This window comes from Silurus meridionalis, chromosome 24, assembly GCF_014805685.1.
Source record: "Silurus meridionalis isolate SWU-2019-XX chromosome 24, ASM1480568v1, whole genome shotgun sequence".
NCBI lineage: Eukaryota > Metazoa > Chordata > Actinopteri > Siluriformes > Siluridae > Silurus > Silurus meridionalis.
Genome location: NC_060907.1, coordinates 19,754,358 through 19,773,155, shown reverse-complemented (window position 1 = coordinate 19,773,155; position 18,798 = coordinate 19,754,358). Strand labels below are relative to the sequence as shown.

The 18,798-nt window shown below is 38.6% G+C and overlaps 2 protein-coding genes and 1 non-coding gene across 4 annotated transcripts; 2 read left to right on the top strand and 1 right to left on the bottom strand.

Annotated features, from left to right (window-relative positions):
• Positions 1–413: 413 nt before the first annotated feature.
• On the top strand, positions 414–8,125 carry LOC124377955 (interferon-induced GTP-binding protein Mx-like). 2 transcript variants are annotated; one of them, XM_046837369.1, is made up of 5 exons: positions 414–495; positions 6,920–7,018; positions 7,142–7,330; positions 7,803–7,830; positions 7,985–8,125. In XM_046837369.1, the coding sequence occupies exons 2-5, from the start codon at positions 6,964–6,966 to the stop codon at positions 7,998–8,000; spliced, it is 288 nt and encodes a 95-aa protein (XP_046693325.1). In that variant the 5' UTR covers positions 414–495; positions 6,920–6,963; the 3' UTR covers positions 8,001–8,125. The 2 variants fall into 2 exon arrangements, with proteins under 2 accessions (XP_046693325.1, XP_046693324.1); XM_046837368.1 differs by having other exon boundaries at positions 6,920–7,033.
• LOC124377954 (interferon-induced GTP-binding protein Mx2-like) lies at positions 7,873–18,402 on the top strand. Its single transcript, XM_046837367.1, has 12 exons — positions 7,873–8,338; positions 12,528–12,665; positions 13,065–13,219; positions 13,407–13,545; positions 13,655–13,853; positions 14,097–14,175; positions 14,412–14,534; positions 16,169–16,310; positions 16,673–16,831; positions 17,169–17,245; positions 17,368–17,625; positions 17,867–18,402. The coding sequence occupies exons 1-12, from the start codon at positions 8,149–8,151 to the stop codon at positions 18,089–18,091; spliced, it is 1,884 nt and encodes a 627-aa protein (XP_046693323.1). The 5' UTR covers positions 7,873–8,148; the 3' UTR covers positions 18,092–18,402.
• trnag-ccc lies at positions 15,657–15,729 on the bottom strand. Its single transcript has one exon. It is a non-coding gene; the product is annotated as a tRNA-Gly (tRNA).
• Positions 18,403–18,798: the final 396 nt, after the last annotated feature.

The window sequence follows — 18,798 nt, the reverse complement described above, 5'->3', positions numbered from 1 at the left end:
ACAAAAACAATGCAGAGGAAATACTGGCAAGATGCAGTCAGTGACAAACCAAACAGTTATAATATTTACAGGAACAAAACAATAGAAAAACACAATAATACAAATACCCAAGAAATGACACCTATAGTACAGACAAAACACTGGGGGAAAAAACCCATTACATACAGAATAACACTCGTTTAAACAAATTAATAGAACACGTGTAGACAAAAAAAAATAACAACAAGAATAATAATGATAATAATAATAATTATTATTATTTTAAACAAAACACCTGTCAGGTATGTCAACTGAGGACTACAGTTCCCAGCAACCACCGTGAGCGCCTAATACGTCTGATACACACACACACACACAGTCCTAGTCTTTCCTGCTCTGAATCTTCCAGTTACTAATTGAACACAGGTGTGCCCAACTACTCTCTCTTTCTGTCTCACACACACTCACACACACACTCAGTCTATTAGAAACCTCCTCCAACAATCTTTTTGCAAAGTAAGTTCTCAGCGACTTCAATTAATTTCTATTTGATGTTATTTCTATAGTGCTGTTAACAATACACATTGTTCCAAAGCAGCTCTAAGTGACTTATGACACCCTAATGAGTGAACCAGGAGACAATGGCATGAAAAAACTCCTTGAGATAGTTTGAGGAAACTTTCCAGTTCTACAGAATCTTAAAGACATACGTAACTTTGACTCTCTACTCAACTACATTTCTGCTTCAATATATGTGTTTTTTACTCCACTCTATTTTAAATCACAATGACCATTAATGTCGACATGTTGCAGTCGGTCAGCTCGCTCGGAATATTTGGTTTTTAATTTGTCTAAAATGATTTACTTACATTTGATTTGTTCACTGAATAATTGTGGTGCTTCTACTTTGCGGCATGTTAATGTCATTTTATTCACTGTTAACTGACGATGCTGTTGTTGAAAGATTTCTTCTTCATTTTATTTCGCCATGTTGAAGAAGTCGTTGTCTTGGTGTTGAGGGCGTGCAACTTTGACCCTACGTTCAATAGGAGTTAAATACTTCTAAGTTTTGCAATAAGTCATTTATACTTTTACTCAGGTACGATTTTCAGCTACTCTTCAAACCTCTGAAAAAAATTCTAGCTTTGTCTTTGTTGCAGTAAATAAATGTTCAAAAATTGTTCATTGAAATGGCAGCCAATAGCCATTGGAGCAAACACATCCATCCTCATGGCTCTGAAGTTTAACCCTCCACAGTAACTACATGGATCTTAAAGACTGTTGATTTGAAGGAAATCTGAAGCATGTGGTCTCCAATTAGAGAGAACTCTATTTTTTTGTGGCAGCATAAACGTCATCCATGTCCATAAGAAGAATGGGACGAAATCACGGGTACCTCAGGAGCATAGAGACACAGAGAGAGAAAGTCCTGAACCTAACTAACGGTTTAGATCATGTTACAGATTTCCTGTTGCTCTAGATTTTGCCCCTGGTTTTGTTTTCTGATTCTTCACCTCTGGACTCTGTATATACATCGCCTGATCTTTTTTTTTTTTTTTTTGCATCACAAATTTAGATTAGTCTGTTTTGACATTTCATCTGCACTTGCATCTACTCCTGGAGGTTTGGTTTCCATAGAAAAAAAAATCCATAGAAATATTACACATACACATGCTTTTTAAAAAGTAAGTGGATTTTTTTTTAAAACCAGTTATTCAACATATATATTTAGAATGGTTTTCTTTCTATACAACTCAGTGGTCAATATAAATAAACTACAGGACATGCCGGTTTCTCGCACAGCCATCTTCATACCGTCCGCTACACCGAAACCCGAGCGATCCTTTCTCACAGTGCGCGACTTCAAAACCATTTTAATGGAACTATCAAAGGCTCCGAATTGCAAAAATAAGCAACGATTACAGAGATTCTGGTTTACATTAGACTAAAGCCTGATTAAACTGCCTAGTGTAGAGATAAAACTGACACATGAGCAGGACCAGACACATACACACTTGTGCACACACACACAAGGTGGTCTAAAACTATATATTACTCGGGATTAGCATTACAGCTCCTGTACACATACATGCGACTTAATCATTTTTTAAAAGCCATTTGCGTTCGCTGTTTTATTTCCCCCCACGAACAATCCCTCTGTAAAGACGTTTAAAAAATGGCGAATTTGCTACAGTCAGCATCGTTTCTAGGGCGCAACCAGCTGGGGGGCGCCAGTGAGCTAACTTATCCCATGGCTGCCTACGAACGTTTAAATTATTTACCTGTTTTTCTGATAAAATTTAATATACACTACATGTTTCAGACAGTTTTGCAATGATAATAAACGTGTTTAACCTTTTATTTATTTGCGTTTGTGAATGATTTGTGGCCCTGACTACAGGAGATTCAGTGCAAGTAAAAAAAAAAAAAAAAGCTTTTTGTGTCAATCAAATCATTGACTGGCCAATCAAAAGTGATAGGCAGCAAATGTTATGAATGCTTCACTCTGATTGGTCAGGAAGTCTTGAATCATTTCCTCTACCAGCAACGCTGACAGTCATGCAGATCTCGGGTTAATATTCTAAAAAATTACCGTTCACAGCTTATTTATATTTTAACAATGTTGATGTTTGACTTTTAAACATGTTGGGGCTACAATCTTGCCATAAAAATAAATAAATAGATGGATAATTAAGGAAATTGGTGGTCAGTAGGTCTTGAAATGTTTAGAAGAAAAGGATCGTGGGTCGTGCATAGGTTTGCTCCTCTGATTTTTCTTTCTCAAAGCCGGGCCTCTAATGGGTTCTTTTTGGAATCGAAGGAAGGAAGCCGAGTTCAATGAGGGGAAGGTGTGTGTGTGTGTGTGTGTGTGTGTGTGTGTGTGTGTGTGTGTGTGTGTGTGATTGATTTGGACAGGAAAGGGTCGGGATAATACATGATACTCTGTAGACTGTTATCTGGAGGGGAAAAGGTCATTCCCATGCGCAAAAATAGACAGTCGCACGAACGCTGGATGGAAACGATGAGACGCTGAATTGTTGCAGATTATTTATGGAATTGATGATGTCGCGGGCCGTGTTTACACAGGGGTCGAGTGTTCTACTGTTCACAGGGTTCAGTTTGATTACAGAAAGTAGCTTAGTGAAAGAAATGCTGTTTAATTGCTATTGTTTGTTCAGCATTATTTTTCTAGGACAGTTTTTTTTTTTTTTTTTGGTAAAGAACATCTCATGTGTTTTCTCCATTTATAGTTACGATTAATGGTAATGGAACAGCCCCAGAAAAAAGAAAAAAAGGATCCTGTTCAGAGTTCCTGTTAGATTAGACGTTAGACCTTTATGTTGAATTGCTCACGGACTTATTTTTTCAGGTTTATTTTCCTATTACATAAAACATTGCAGCAATTTTTTATGTTCTAAAGAATGTGTCATATATGGTATCCGGCTATAAAACAAGTTCTAGGGTCATGTAAAAGACGATCTTCTCTCTTTATGGTGTATTTCCCCGTTTAACATAAAGGCCTCATTTCTATGTTGTCACTACCTTTTTTTTTTTTTTTTTTATCATTTCTTAGGGGTGTGTGTATTTTGTCAGATGTATGGTTACTTTTATGGCACATATGGCAGATTACCTCCTTTTAAATCACTTTTAATAGTCAATTTGGTTTTAATTGCTTTCCTTGACACTAATTTCTTGACAACGGTGTAGAATTTCTCACTTCCTAGGGTGTATGTCGCAAGTTTGAACAGGGCAGATTTGAACTCTTGTACCACCTGTGTCTAGTAGAGGGTCCCTTTCTAGATCACGCTGTTACTTCTGATGAACACTGCTTAGAGTGTGAGGTCATTATTTATGTCACTATATATGGTCACCTCTGTAGGTGGATGTTCAGTCCCGATTGTGTGAAGTCACTTCAAAACACACAGCAAATTTTGCGGGCTGTAGTCACTTTTGGGGGGCAGTTAGCTATTTCTGTACAGTGCATGACTGCGTTTTAGTGATTAATAGTGTATTAAGAGTGATTTTATGTCGTTTCGTATTTGTATGTTGCACATAGTGGATTGTGCGAGTATTAAGTAAAAAAAACAACTACAGCGCCATCTAGTGTTAAAAACCAGCTGTATGTTACTATATTTAGACAGAATGTGTCTATATTGTTATGTTATATATCTAACTATTACCCCTTATTGGTTCTAAATGAGTTTTGATACTACACCTCTTTACAATATGAACACCAACAGGGACCTATTCTTCTTCTGCAGCACTTTGCACGTGCCTTTCAATGATGTCACATTGCACACTGTACACACTTCTGTTTCTTACACACTATCATAACGTTTTACAATTCATGTCTGGTTTCCGTATTTCCTTTTAGAATCTGCATAAGAGTAAACTCTTGATTCTCAAACCTGGATTAAGTCTGCTGTTCGTGTCCACACGCACGAGGCCACATGGGTAGAAATAAAAGTCCAGGACCAGAACTCAGAACCAGATCTTTATTACATGTGTCACAACATGACAACAAAACGATATTTATTGTATATTGTTGTTAAGATGCTTTGCACAAATTAACTTGACTTTAATTCTATTACCAATTGAATACTCACTGAGTTTTTCAACCATTGAACAACACCGCCATCTACTGTTTAAAAGAACTTTATTTCCTTTTTTTTTTTTTTTTGTAGGTGTATTATTAAACTGGATAAGATTTCTTACCATTTTGTGGACCAGAAAAGGATCTGCTTTTCTTAATATAAATATAAATTAATTCTCAATATAAAAATAAATGCGTGCAAATTAAGTAAGTAAACACAAACACATTCCAGACTATTAAAAAAAAACTATTCCAAACATTGTTTCTTAGCTATGGAATATTTTCCCCCCCTGAAGTCACACCTTAAACCATTGTTAATGCTTTTTTAAACTATTCTTTCATCGCCTTCTGAATAATTTACAACATATTATTTAGTAATAATAGAATATTGCCCATTTAACACATGGCTGACCACATAACATTGGATTTGACTATGCAAGCATTGCTTGCTCTGTATGCATTATGCATGATGGGCTCAATCCAGGCTAGAAATAAGACGTTTATATTTTTTGCGGTGTCTTTCCAGGAAACGAAACCTACACCGACCTTATTTTCGCTTTCAGTAGGCAAGAGTCGTTTCACTGATTCGATTCTTTTGAATCGCGGCTGTATGAGTCGCTTTTGTTGTGAGCGTCTCAGTTGCAAGAACTTATTAGCCATTGTATTTATAATTTTCATTTATGGATATTTGCTTGACTTTGGAAAAATGTATGAGTTCTTTTAAAAGTGGATGTTCAGTCTTTGTTGTCTTCCCCTCTGTAAAGCTCATTTCTACATTATGTAGGAGGCATGATTCTCTGTTTTATGTGTTTATTCTGAAGCAAGCCCGTATAAAGCTGTTTTAATTAACATAAATTTACATCGAAATTAACATAGAAATTATCACTACCTCGCCCAGATGTTTATCCACTGGAAGTTAAAACACTGTTGACTATTGATCTTTTTTCCGTGTATTAGTAATTGAACAGCAGAAGTGTGTGCTGCAGGTAATACACTGGCATCATTCATATCATCATATAACTCGTATAAGCCCTCTTCAAAAGTTGCAAAAAATTGCATTGTAAATTGTGAAGGTGTTCCTTTAAATTAAAAACAAAAAATTGTTCTAGATTTATTTTCTTTTCCTTTGTGAACTACACTAGAATCCCCCCACCCCGGTAAATTTCACTCTGAGTACATTTTAATGAGCTGCTTTTGGAAGTAACAGTACTTTTACTTAAGTAAAATATTTTATTACTCTTTCCACTTCTTAGCACTTTTGGGCAAATATTAGTTTAAAAAAAACTGAACTACAGCACCCTCTAGTGTTAAATACCAGATATATATCACTTTCTTCTCAGTTTTGAAAGAGGCAATGACATTTCATGCAATTGAACACAACCAATGGTCAACAACGCCATGAACACCCACGATACGCAAACTGCAGTGGGTCCAGTGATTGGGGCATCAGGTTTTTGTTGCCTCATGATAGACGTGAATGCGACGGGAAGGTAGTCATTGAAGCAAGACACTGATTATTTTTTTGGGCGTGGGGACGATGTTGGTGGCTTTGAAGCACCCAGTAACAGCAGCGCTTCTCTGAGAGCTGTTGAAGATGTCTGTGAGAAAATCTGCCAGCTGGTCTGTACATCCTCTCTTTCAGGAATGTTGTCTGGTCCCACAGCTTTCCGTGGGTTTGCTTTGCTTAGAGCTTTCCTTACATCACATGTATAAAGGAGGTCTGATCTTATCTCTGATCTTCCTTACTGTAACATTGTTCTGTGATTTGAACCAAGTGTAGAAGCTGTTCAGCACATCTGTAAAGGAAACCATCATTATTGCAGACAAGCGACGATGTCCCGAGGTTGATTGCTTGAATTTACTACTGTGAATTATCTGGGGATTCTCTGGGCATGTGAACGCTTTGCCTCTCTGATGACTTGAGACTGATGGCTAGGAAATGGGAAAAGGCTAAAAATACAATGTGGACTTTTACCAGGAATCAAAACCCTCAAATATTTAAAACTGGTGCTTGCTTTCATTTCGGCCTTTCAGGAGCCGTTTAGATGGATAGATAGACAATATTCATATATTATAATATAAATGTAAATATTGTTCTATGTATATTTGCTTGAATTTGAGCTACTTTGTGTTTGCGACTCTCAGGATTGACTCGGTTTACTAGCCCATAAAACCATAAATAATCTGTATTAGCAATTCTGAATCATTTTTGTAATGTGGTATACTTGGTGTCATATTTATTTATTTGTTTATTTATTTATTATTTATATTTATATAAGCCTGATTTAAAGATTCTTTTCATTTTATGTGTAAGTAATACCAAACACACGTCTAACTTTCATTCAGGTTAAGAGCAAGAAACCATCATCCTGGTGGTGGTGCCATGTAACATGGACATTGCCACTACTGAAGCACTGAAGATGGCTCGGGAAGTTGATCCAAATGGTGAGAGAACCCTGGGTGTGTGCCGTGCTTTCTACAACATATCATTTCAATGTTGGTGTGTTTTTATCATATTCAATTTGATCATTTCTTCTTTTTTCATTTTCTGTGTGTTATTTATTACAGGCATCCTAACAAAGCCTGACCTGGTGGATAAACGCATGGAGGATGTGGTGGTGTCCATCATCAATAACGAAATCGTTTACTTCAATAAAGGCTACATGATTGTCAGGTGCAGAGGAGCTCAAGGATTGTCTCTCCGTACGAAGAGATCAAGAATAACAAGAACTTCTTCGAAAATCACCCACATTTTCAGTATAAATTATACTCCTCTTAAATTTTCCTGAAAAATATCTGTTTAATTTGATATTCTTATGTTTTGATATTCTTATGATATTCCTCTGATTTTGTGCTCATTGATCAACAGCGTTATCTAGTTTTTAATAGATTTTTCTCCTACAATGTCCATTTAAAGGAGTTTTATTAGATTAAGGTTTATCAACATTTTGTTTATCAGCTTAGCAGGTGGACTAGAAAAGGATCAGAATTCCTCCCACCTATAAACAACCATGGCCCAACTCTAATTCAGCACACACACCATTATGTCACTTTCAAACACATTATTTGACTATAAAAATGAGTGTGAGGCGTTGGCTTTAGCATGTCAGGTACAGAAGGGCAGTGTCAGGATCTTCAGAAATAATGACTAATTATAAGAAATGTGATCTTTTCTGTGAGCTCTTACCACGAAGTGAAACCTAATGAATAATTTTCGTTTTTTTTTTAGAACATAGGAGTGGTTTTACCGACACAAGGTGAGGTGGAGGTTATTGCGCGCGGCAGGCACAGTGGCAAGCTCTTATTTTTATGATGTTTTATAATTGTTTTATTGATGTGATATTTAAATGATTATTTATGCTTGGCTTTTTGGAAAAGAAAAACTTTTTTGTGTGTGTTTGACTTCTGTAGGTTTGATTTCGTTTAAGGAATCAATCATTTTGGGCATCTGTGTGTGTACCCGGCTCGAATTTCCAGGAAAACGCAGAGGGACTCGGTGTAGGGAGTTAAACGGAATCAGTTTGATTTGTAACATTTATTGATCAGTTCGTGGAGTTGATCAGCTGGTATTCGAGATGAGCGCGTGCCTGATGGAACAGTATGAGGAGAAGGTGCGTCCGTGCATCGACCTGATCGACTCTTTGCGCGCCCTCGGTGTGGAGAAGGACCTCGCGCTGCCGGCCATCGCCGTGATCGGAGACCAGAGCTCGGGGAAGAGCTCGGTGCTGGAGGCGCTGTCCGGAGTCGCTCTGCCCCGGGGGAGCGGTGAGATACCATTGGCTAATATTTATATATATAAATAGTGTGTGTGTGTGTGTGTGTGTGTATATATATATATATATATATATATATATATATATATATATATATATATATATATATATATGAAAACATATTAAAACATTTTTTATAATAATATAAATGGGAGGGAGGACAGTCGGATATGTGGATAGAAATAAAAATATAATTGCAATATAATGTATTAATTGCAATATAATGTATTAATTGCAATATAATGTATTAATTGTAATATAATGTCAAATTATTATATCTTCAGGATGTCAAATAATAATATGTGTAGTGAGAACCTGGATTATGCTGAACGCCTAAAATTATATTACAGTAATTACACAATAATGTTGCATTCTGGGTTCTTCCCACTCCTCCATGGATCTCATCCAACATGAATCATTTACGCAAACAAGTGGCAATGATGCCAGCTTAAGTTCAAACTCATTAAAACAGATATGAAGAAATTCTCTCATGATATCTGCTAACATTGCTGATGTTAAGAAGTTTCTAACATCTATATCTTAAACATTCAGGACAGCTGAAAAATGGAAGAACAGCTGGGAAAATGGAAGAGCCAGCTACTTATGACATGTTCAGATGCTTTAGTAACAACATGCTCAAATCTCATTTATCATTCCTCAAAGATTTCAAACTAATCACACTCAGAGTGCCAGACTGGTTCTTCTCGGGCCTCTCTGAAATCACATGTGACTCAACACTTGTGGTGTGGTGCATTCATCAAGAAGCAGTTGCAAAACTCTTGCTGGGTGTGGAGGACAACTCGAAAAACGGGTAGAATCTCAACTGAGGGCTATATTTATTTCAATTGGTCTTTTTAATGCACTGCTATAAAAAGTACAAAACAAAATTCCCAGTAACTGAATATACAATAAGATGCATTACCTGCTGGTTTGACTGTTTTCTGACACCAACTCTTTTTTTGAGTTTATGGCTCAAATTCCAGCATCAAGTTTATAGAACTATCAAACCCAGCCATTAGGGAGGCACAAGCCAGTGCACTCTTGGTGCCGGTCCCAAGCCCGGGTAAAGTTGCATTAGGAAGGGCATCCAGCGTAAAACGTGCCAAATCAAATATGCGGATCACAAATGAGATTTTCAAACCGGATCGGTCGAGGCCTGGGTTAACAATGACCGCCACAGGTATCGTTAGCCGACAGGGTACCGATGAAAATTGGGCTACTGTTGGCCGAAGGAGGAGAAGAAGAGGAGGAAGACGTCTACAGAGAAGGCAGGGAAAGGAGCAGTGCAGGAGAGTGGAGGTTCTGGTTGGTACTTTAAATGTTGGTACTATGACTGGTAAAGGGAGAGAGAGATAGCTGATATGATGGAGAGGAGAAAGGTAGATATGTTGTGTGTTCAGGAGACCAAGTGGAAAGGGAGTAAGGCCAGGAACATTGGAGGTGGGTTCAAACTGTTCTATCATGGTGTGGATGGAAAGAGAAATGGTGTAGGGGGGATTCTGAAGGAAGAGTACAGTAAGAGTATAGTGGCGGTGAAGAGAGTTTCTGATAGGGTGATGAACGTGAAGCTGGAAGTTGAAGGGATCATGATAAATGTCATCAGTGCCTATGCTCCACAAGTTGGCTGTGAGATGGAGGAGAAGGAAAGATTCTGGAGTGAATTAGATGAAGTGGTAGATGGTGTACCTGTTGGTGAAGGGAACAGAGGTGATGAGAAGGTAATGGGTAGGTATGGATTTAAGGAGAGGAATGTGGAAGGGCAGATGATGGTAGATTTTGCTAAAAGGATGGAAATGGCAGTGGTGAACACTTATTTTAAGAAGAAGGAGGATCATAGGGTGACGTATAAGAGTGGAGGAAGGTGCACACAGGTGGACTATGTTCTATGCAGGAGATGCAACCTGAATGAGATTGGAGACTGTAAGGTGTTGGCAGGGGACAGTGTAGCTAGACAGCATCGGTTAGTGGTCTGTAGGATGGTTTTGGTGGCGAAGAAGAAGAGAAGGAGAGTGAGGACTGAAAGAAGAATAAGATGGTGGAAACTGAAGGAGGAAGAGTGTAGTGTGAGGTTCAGGGAAGAGGTCAGACAGGGGCTCGGTGGTGGTGAAGAGGTGTTGAGTGAATGGGAAACTACTGCAGGAGTGATGAGGGAGGCAGCTAGAAAAGTACTTGGTGTGACATCTGGAAATAGAAAGGAAGACAAGGAGACGTGGTGGTGGAATGAGGAAGTGCAGGAGAGCATAAGGAGAAAGAGGTTGGCAAAACAGAAGTGGGATAGACAGAGTGATGAGAAAAGTAGGCAGGAGTACAAGGAGATGCGGCAGCAGGTAAAGAGGATGTGGCGAAAGCCAAGGAAAAGGCATATGAGGAGCTGTATGAGAGGTTGGACACTAAGGAAGGAGAAAAGGATTTATACCGATTGGCCAGGCAGAGGGACCGAGCTGGGAAGGATGTACTGCAAGTTAGAGCAATAAAGGATGGAGAGGAAATGTGTTGACTAGTGAGGAGAGTGTGTTGAGAAGGTGGAGGAGTATTTTGAGCAGCTGATGAATGAGGAAAATCAGAGAGAGAGAAGGTTGGATGATGTGGAGTTGGTGAAGCAGGATGTAGATAGGATTAGTAAGGAGGAAGTGAGAGCAGCGATTAAGAGGATGAAGAGTGGAAAGTCGGTTGGACCAGATGACATACCGGTAGAAGCGTGGAGATGTTTAGGAGAGATGGCAGTGGAGTTTTTAACCAGATTGTTTAACAGGATTTTGGAAGGTGAGAGGATGCCTGAGGAATGGAGAAGGTGTGCTGGTACCGATCTTTAAGCATAAGGAGATGTGCAGACCTGCAGTAACTACAGGGGAATTAAGTTGATCAGTCACACCATGAAGTTATGGGAAAGAGTAGTGGAAGCCAGGCTGAGAGAAGAGGTGACCATCTGTGAGCAACAGTATGGTTTCATGCCGAGGAAGAGCACCACAGATGCCTTATTTGCTTTGAGGATGTTGATGGAGAAGTATAGAGAAGGACAGAAGGAATTGCATTGTGGATTTGTGGATTTAGAGAAAGCGTATGACAGAGTGCCAAGAGAGGAGTTGTGGTACTGTATGAGGAAGTCAGGTGTGTCAGAGAAGTATGTGAGGGTGGTATTGGGACAGTGTGACAGCAGTGAAGTGTGCAGTAGGAAAGACAAACTGGTTCAGGGTGAGGATTGGACTACATCAAGGATCGGCCCTGAGCCCTTTCCTGTTTGCAGTGGTGATGGACAGGTTGACGGACGAGGTCAGACAGGAGTCTCCCTGGACTATGATGTTTGCGGATGATATTGTGATTTGTGGTGAGAGTAGTGAGCAGGTTGAGAAGAGCCTGGAGAGGTGGAGATATGCGCTGGAGAGAAGAGGAATGAAAGGCAGTAGGAGTAAGACAGAGTACATGTGTGTGAATGAGAGGGAGGGCAGTGGAGGTGTGCGGTTGCAGGGAGAAGAGGTGGAGAAGGTGTTAGAGAAGTAAAGAAAAGAGTGCAGGCAGGGTGGAGTGGGTGGAGAAGAGTGACAGGAGTGATTTGTGATAGTAGGGTATCTGCAAGAATGAAAGGGAAAGTTTATAGGACTGTGGTGGTGATGTATGGTTTAGAGACAGTGGCATTGAGTTGCGCATGTAGGATGTTTTGGTGACAAGGTGAGGGAGGCACCAGGTAGGAGGAAAAGAGGAAGGCCAAGGAGGAGGTTCATGGATGTGGTGAGGGAGGACATGCAGGTAGTTGGTGTGAGGGAGGCAGATGTAGAGGACAGGGTGGTATGGAGACGGATGATCCGCTGTGGCGACCCCTAATGGGAGCAGCCGAAAGAAGTAGTAGTTTATAGAACTATCAAGTAAACAAAAGTTTCTGCAATGGTGGCAATTTTATGGTTCTCTGTGGAGTTTACTGCATATTTTTTAATAGTTATTTTATTTCTCACGATGGAAACAAAACCATCATTGAAATGTAATTAACAATAACCTGAAGCTTTTAATGTAATGGTCTAAAACATTGGACCCTGAGAGGTGAGAAGAAACAAGCACACCCTATGATTCAGTAACATTTCTCACAAAAAAAATGTACTTGACGTAATAGAATAATAACAAGCTAAAGGAAAAAAGGTGGGGAAGTTGAGCAAACTAACATTGATGATCAAAATTCTGCAACCACTCAGGTATTGTGACAAGATGTCCACTCGAGCTGAAGATGAAGAGAAGCAGGAAAGAAGACTTCTGGCATGCAAAGATCAAGTATGAGGATAAAGAGGAAGAGATAAAAAATCCAGCAAAGGTTGAGGAACTCATTAGAGAAGGTACTCCTTAAAAGAGATTTATGCAAATTGAATTGAGTACTTGCCAACATGCTAATGTGGCTATGGCTATTTATGAACGTTCCTAATTGCGTCAAACACTTTGTAGTGTTAAATGCAAGATGCAAAATATATAAAATTATAACAAGCTTAATATCAGTATGATTATACTTATAATGAGTCTATCAAAGTAGTCCACAATACTGAATGGGTTACTGAAAGGATCTATGTGGTTTGCAACATTATTTTTAAAATACATAAGCACTTTGGTTACTTTGTGAAGTTAGCTAGCATTGTGCATGCTTTTTCTTTAATGTAAACTTCCTGAATTGATTGCCAATCTTCTCAAATTTGAGCTAGCTCTCTTTGCTAAACTATTATTATGTGCACGTTCTTGTTCAGCTCAAAATGAAATAGCTGGTAATGGCATGGGCATCAGTGAGAAGCTCATCAGCCTGGAGTTAACATCAACTCAGGTTCCTGACCTCACACTCATCGACCTACCTGGTATTACCCATGTAGCAGTCAAAGACCAACCAGAGGACATCGGAGACAAAGTAAATTTGGGTCGCCGGGGAGTAACCCATATCTAACTAAACCATAACAAATCTGTATTAAGAATTCTGAATAATTTTTGTAATACTTGGTGTCATATTTGTATCATAACCCTGATGAAAGATTCCACTTTGTTGTATTAAAATGTAATACAGTACCAACACATGTCTATAAAACACTTTCATTTAGGTTAAAAAACTGATCAAAAGGGTGATCACAAAGCAAGAAACCATCATCCTGGTGGTGGTGCCATGTAACGTGGACATTGCCACTACTGAAGCACTGAAGATGGCTCAGGAAGTTGATCCAAATGGCGAGAGAACCCTGGGTGTGTGCAATGTTTAATTTAACATATATTATATATAGCACATTATGTACTTTTTGGTGAATTTGATTACACCTTGTGTTTCTGTGCATTTGTGTGCTGTTTATAACAGCCATCCTAACGAAGCCTGACCTGGTGGATAAAGGCACGGAGGATGTGGTGGTGTCTATCATCAATAATGACCTCGTTTACCTCAATAAAGGCTACATGATTGTTAAGTGCAGAGGACAGCAGGAGCTTAAGGATTGTCTCTCTTTGTGTGAGGCGATCGAGAATGAGAAGGACTTCTTTACAGATCACCCATATTTCAGGTACGCATTATATTCAGCTTCAAACAACAGCTATGTATTTAGAACTTCTTTCAAAGTCATCCATCTTGACTTTCTTTTTAATATTCACATGCAATTAGTAGAATGTCAATTTTTCATACAAGAATGAACCATATTAGCTACCGTAGTATGAGGATCATAATGTTCATTAAACCAGGTAAAAAATAAAAGCAAAAGAAATCTGAAAAAGTGAGCTGAGTGGAAAGTTGTTGTTTTTCTTTAAAGAAAACTATATGACCAAGGAAAAGCCACGATTCCCAACCTGGCTCAGAAACTCACACTGGAACTCGTTCTTCACATCGAGGTAAATAAAGTTTTTTTTTTTTTTCACTTCAGCAGCGTTATTGTCTTTCAAAAGAATAAGTGTGGATCAGAGACAATCCATGTGATTAAATATAACTCTGCTACCTCTTGTATTTTAGACTGCAACAATATTAAATAGGTCAATAACCTTCAAACATCTGTAGATTGTGTTGTGGTCCTTGCTCATATTAAACTGTATCTTTGTATCTCTTTGTGTGTGTGTGTGTGCGCCCTTAGCGATCTCTGCCACAGCTGGAAGAGCAGATCATGGTAAAGTTGGCAGAAACTCAAGCTGAACTGCATAGCTTTGGCCCAGGGCCTCCTACAGAACCGGAACAAATGATCTACCTCCTGACAGACGTACGTGATAACGTAAAAACATTAAGCACAACCGTGTGGTTCCTGAACTTTGTTAAATAACATGGGCAAATATCACAATAATGTGTCCCTTAATTTTGAATATTTTATTGCCTACCAACTTCCAGAATAGAGATAAAGGAAAACAAAACACAACCACAAGGTTCAATTAGCAAACTAAGAAACTGGCAACAAGCATACATATTCCTAAAAAGTCTAAAATACATTCTGACAAAGAAACGACTAAAACTGAAAATACAGTCAGGCAAAAATACTGAATGGCATGAGAAACAAATGAAATTAGGCAGTCCCCCTCCTCTTTATGAATGGCTCATGAAGTTTCTCCAAGAACGATCGGAGTGACAGGCATGGAAGTCCCTGATGAGCTCAGGATTCAAAATGTTCCTAGTGGGAATTTAAGAGTGCTCCTACAGGCTGTAACCTTCCCAGTCCACAAGCTACTGCAGCAATTTTTGAGTCCATTATCCATCGGACTGTGGTAGCTGGCCCCCAATGATGCGTAGGCGAGGAGGGGAAGTCCTCTTTAATGACCTAGGTAAATGTAACTAGTAGGTAACTTGGTTTACTCTCCAGATTATCCAGAACAGCCCAATGTTGCGTTGGCTGTTAGACTTGGGGTGGAAGCCCAAGGACAGGCTTGATGTGGAGCCTTTAGGCTGGCAGAAGGCTCTTCAGAACTGTGATGAAACTGAACGCCATGATTAGTTACTATGTCCCGAGGAAAGCTGAATACCCAAAAGATGGGTGCACACCAACTCTGCCATCATCTTAGCTTTGGGTAGTTAAGGCAAAGCTATAAAAAGGCATGCCTTGGCAAACCATTTGTTTGCTACTAGCACAACAATGTTGCTTTGAAATGGCGGAAGGCCATTGATAAAGTCCAGAGAAAGGGGCCGACGAGGCATTGGCAGAGGGTGCCAATAATAAACTTCACATAATAAAACTTTCTTTCGGCTTCTCCCGTTAGGGGTCGCCACAGCGGATCCTCCGCACGTTTGATTTGGCACATGTTTTTACGCTGGATTCCCTTCCTAACGCAACCCTCCCCAATTTATCCCCAATTTATCCGGGCTTGGGACCGGCACTGAGAGTGGCTGGGGATGGTTCCCTGACCGGGAATCGAACCCGGGTCGCAGCAGTGGGAGCGCTGCGTCTTAACCACTAGACCACCAGGGGACCTAATTTATTGTTATTTAGATAAAATTCAGTAGGTTCCTCCAAACAAAGTTGTACATTATGGTGTCACATAATGAAAATAAAGAAAATATATTTCCCCCCACATCACTCTACAAAGATTACTATTTCCCCACCACAACATTTTTGTAGTTTTTGCCTGCTTTGTTTTGTTTGCTGATATTTAGCCTGTTTTACATTTAAAAAAAAATCATTTCTACAAAATTGGCTTTTGTTTGCCAACACTGTTATAATAAAGGCTTTCCTGCATATACATCTATTTATGAGCATGAGCAAAATATCTCATTTGTACCATGGCAACATTTTTGGGGAGAACCTTATCTAAACTTCTCAAACCTTAATGTCCATTTCTATTAGCCAAGTGTTTTAAAGGTACTCAGGTTTTTTGTTTGTCTGACCTATGTTTTTTATTTGTTTAATAGAAAATCACTGCATTTACTCAGGACGCCATTAATCTGGTGATTGGAGAGGAGGTAAAGTGCATGCCATATTATAACATCTTCCCACTTCTGAGGAAGCAGTTTGCTCTCTGGAAGAATGACCTAGACAAAGTGGGAGAGAATTGTGAGTAGCAGTGTGACAAAATGTCAAAAAGTTTCATACATAAAACAATATTAAGGTTAGAAATGTATTTTGGTCAATTTTAATATCTTTGAAATCATTTTCCAGGCGTTTTCACTGTAATTTTTTAGCATAAAAATAGACTTTTTTTGGACATGCTAAGAATTCATGTAAAGTAAACATGAAATCAGAAGTGGATATTATTTTTTGTTAGGCTAAGAATCTAGGGATTGAGTGAAGAAACTGGAAATTCCTCGTGTTATTAACCATGAAGTATAACGTGATGAATTGGAAGTGTTCATGATAGTACGAGGGTCTATCCTTGTTTTTACAAAGATGCAATTTACTTTTTACTCTGTTTCAAGTTGATAAGAGAATTGAGAAAGAACTGCAGGTGTATGAGGAAAAACACAGAGGCAGGGAATTGCCTGGATTCTTAAATTTCAAGACCTTTGAGGTTTTTCTGAAGGAACAGATCAAGCTATTGGAGGAACCTGCCATCAGGAAAATGGAGGAGGTCGCAGGTATATAACATGTTTGAAGTTAAACTTATAGAATTTATGCAAAGACTAAGAAAATGCTCTGTGTTGTGAATTCTGCAATGGTATAACAGTAGTCACTGTCTATTCTGTGGACTGGTTTTGTGAATGTAAAGGGTGAAAGATAAGCTGCATGCTGTTCCATGCTTGCTCTCTTTGCACTCATCTCTTCTTCCTTAATCCACCACATTCTGAAACAAGGAACACTTCTTTACACGCATGGAACTCATCACTCACTTTCCCAGATCCATTCAGAAACTTCAGTATAACCATTAAACCACTTCAACCGTTGTATTTATATAAATCTATCATCTGTCTTTAGATGTCGTTCGGAAACAGTTCATCCAACTGGCTCATTCCAACTTTCCAAATTTCCCCAACCTCCTCAAAATGGCAAAGGTATATCCTCATATTTTACCCACAAACTTAGATCTAATTAAAGGCCTAAGGCATTAACTAACCTGTCAGAACCATTTCCAAGCGTGTCAATGTTTGATGCTTTTTCATTTCATTTGTTCCAGACCAAAATTGAGAACATAAGGCAGATAAAGGGGTCAGAGGCTGAATCAATGCTGAGGACCCAGTTTAAAATGGAGCTGATGATATACACTCAAGACAGAATATATAAGGATCATTTGCAACTATTGAAGATCAAGGAGGAAGAAGAAGAGCGGAAAAACTTTGGTGTGGCTCGCCCCCCATCTAAAGGTTTATATGATCACTCAGACAATGAGGCCACTCTTGAGGAACTGGCGTGCCACCTGAGGTCTTATTACTCAGTAAGTTAAAAGTAACAGTTCATTTCATTTCATGTTTTTCTGTGTGTGTGTGTATATATATATATATATATATATATATATATATATATATATATATATATATATATATATATATATATAATATAAAATAATTTATTCGCTCAGCATTATGTGCAACAAACTCGCTGGTTCAGCTCTGGAAGAATAAGAGGCATTTATTTACTTTCATTTTCACTGTACTAACATTACATTTTGTGTTTAGATTGTGGGGAGGCGTCTGGCTGACCAGGTGCCACTGGTGATCAGGTATATGGTGCTTCAAGAGTCAGCTGCACAGCTGCAGCGAGAAATGATACAGCTCATCCAGGACAAAAAGAACATTGATGAGCTGCTGAAAGAAGATAATGAAATGACCAGCAAACGGAACAACGTGAAAAGCCGCTATAAACGTCTGATGGAGGCCTGCACCTACCTGTCCAGGTTTTAGAACCAAAAAATACTTATAAATATATAATCTCCTTTGGTATTTTATACTTTGGTAAATTATACAAAATTATTAAGCAGATTTTCTTATGTTATGGAATTTTCAAGGAAACACAAATTTCTGTTAAATCAGTTTTTGACTAGAATGTTCTTTCATTTGAGTGGGTTTCTCATTTAAAGGTCTCGGGTTTTACTTTTTAGGTTTTGAAGGTTTGGATTTCTGTATCTTAAACATTCTGGGAAAAAATTATTACTATCTGTTCTGGAATAATAAGGATTAACTAGAAAAAAAATATAAAATCCTCTGTAAATCAAGCCTCACTTGTTTTTGTCTCTCTTCTCATATTAACTATGTAAATCTAAAATGACGGTGGCCGAGAAGCACAAAACACATTAACAAATCCGAAAAACAAAACAACAAATGCAAAAACAAATGAACAAATCCGAATGGAAACTTACCGATCATTGGACGAGACACCTGTCATTCACCTGTATATTTTGACTGACAGGTGTCTTGTACCTACCTTTTCCGGTTTGTCTGACTTGTCGTGTTTTCGGATTTGTTCATTTGTTTTTGCATTTGTTAATGTGTTTTGCACTTCTCGGCCACCGTATAAAATAATTCGGAATCGCGGGTTGTGAATTGTGGCAGTAATAATAATGATAATAATAATGATAATAAATTGCTGATTAGCAGATACAATTTATTAA

Coding starts and splice junctions, on each gene's coding strand:
- LOC124377954 (XM_046837367.1), top strand. CDS start 8,149: ATGAGCGCGTGCCTGATGGAACAGTATGAGGAGAAGGTGCGTCCGTGC. Junction 13,854..14,096: donor ACAGATCACCCATATTTCAG/GTACGCATTATA, acceptor TTTTCTTTAAAG/AAAACTATATGACCAAGGAA. Junction 14,176..14,411: donor AACTCGTTCTTCACATCGAG/GTAAATAAAGTT, acceptor GTGCGCCCTTAG/CGATCTCTGCCACAGCTGGA.
- LOC124377955 (XM_046837368.1), top strand. CDS start 6,964: ATGGACATTGCCACTACTGAAGCACTGAAGATGGCTCGGGAAGTTGAT. Junction 7,034..7,141: donor AAATGGTGAGAGAACCCTGG/GTGTGTGCCGTG, acceptor TATTTATTACAG/GCATCCTAACAAAGCCTGAC. Junction 7,331..7,802: donor GAAAATCACCCACATTTTCA/GTATAAATTATA, acceptor TTTTTTTTTTAG/AACATAGGAGTGGTTTTACC.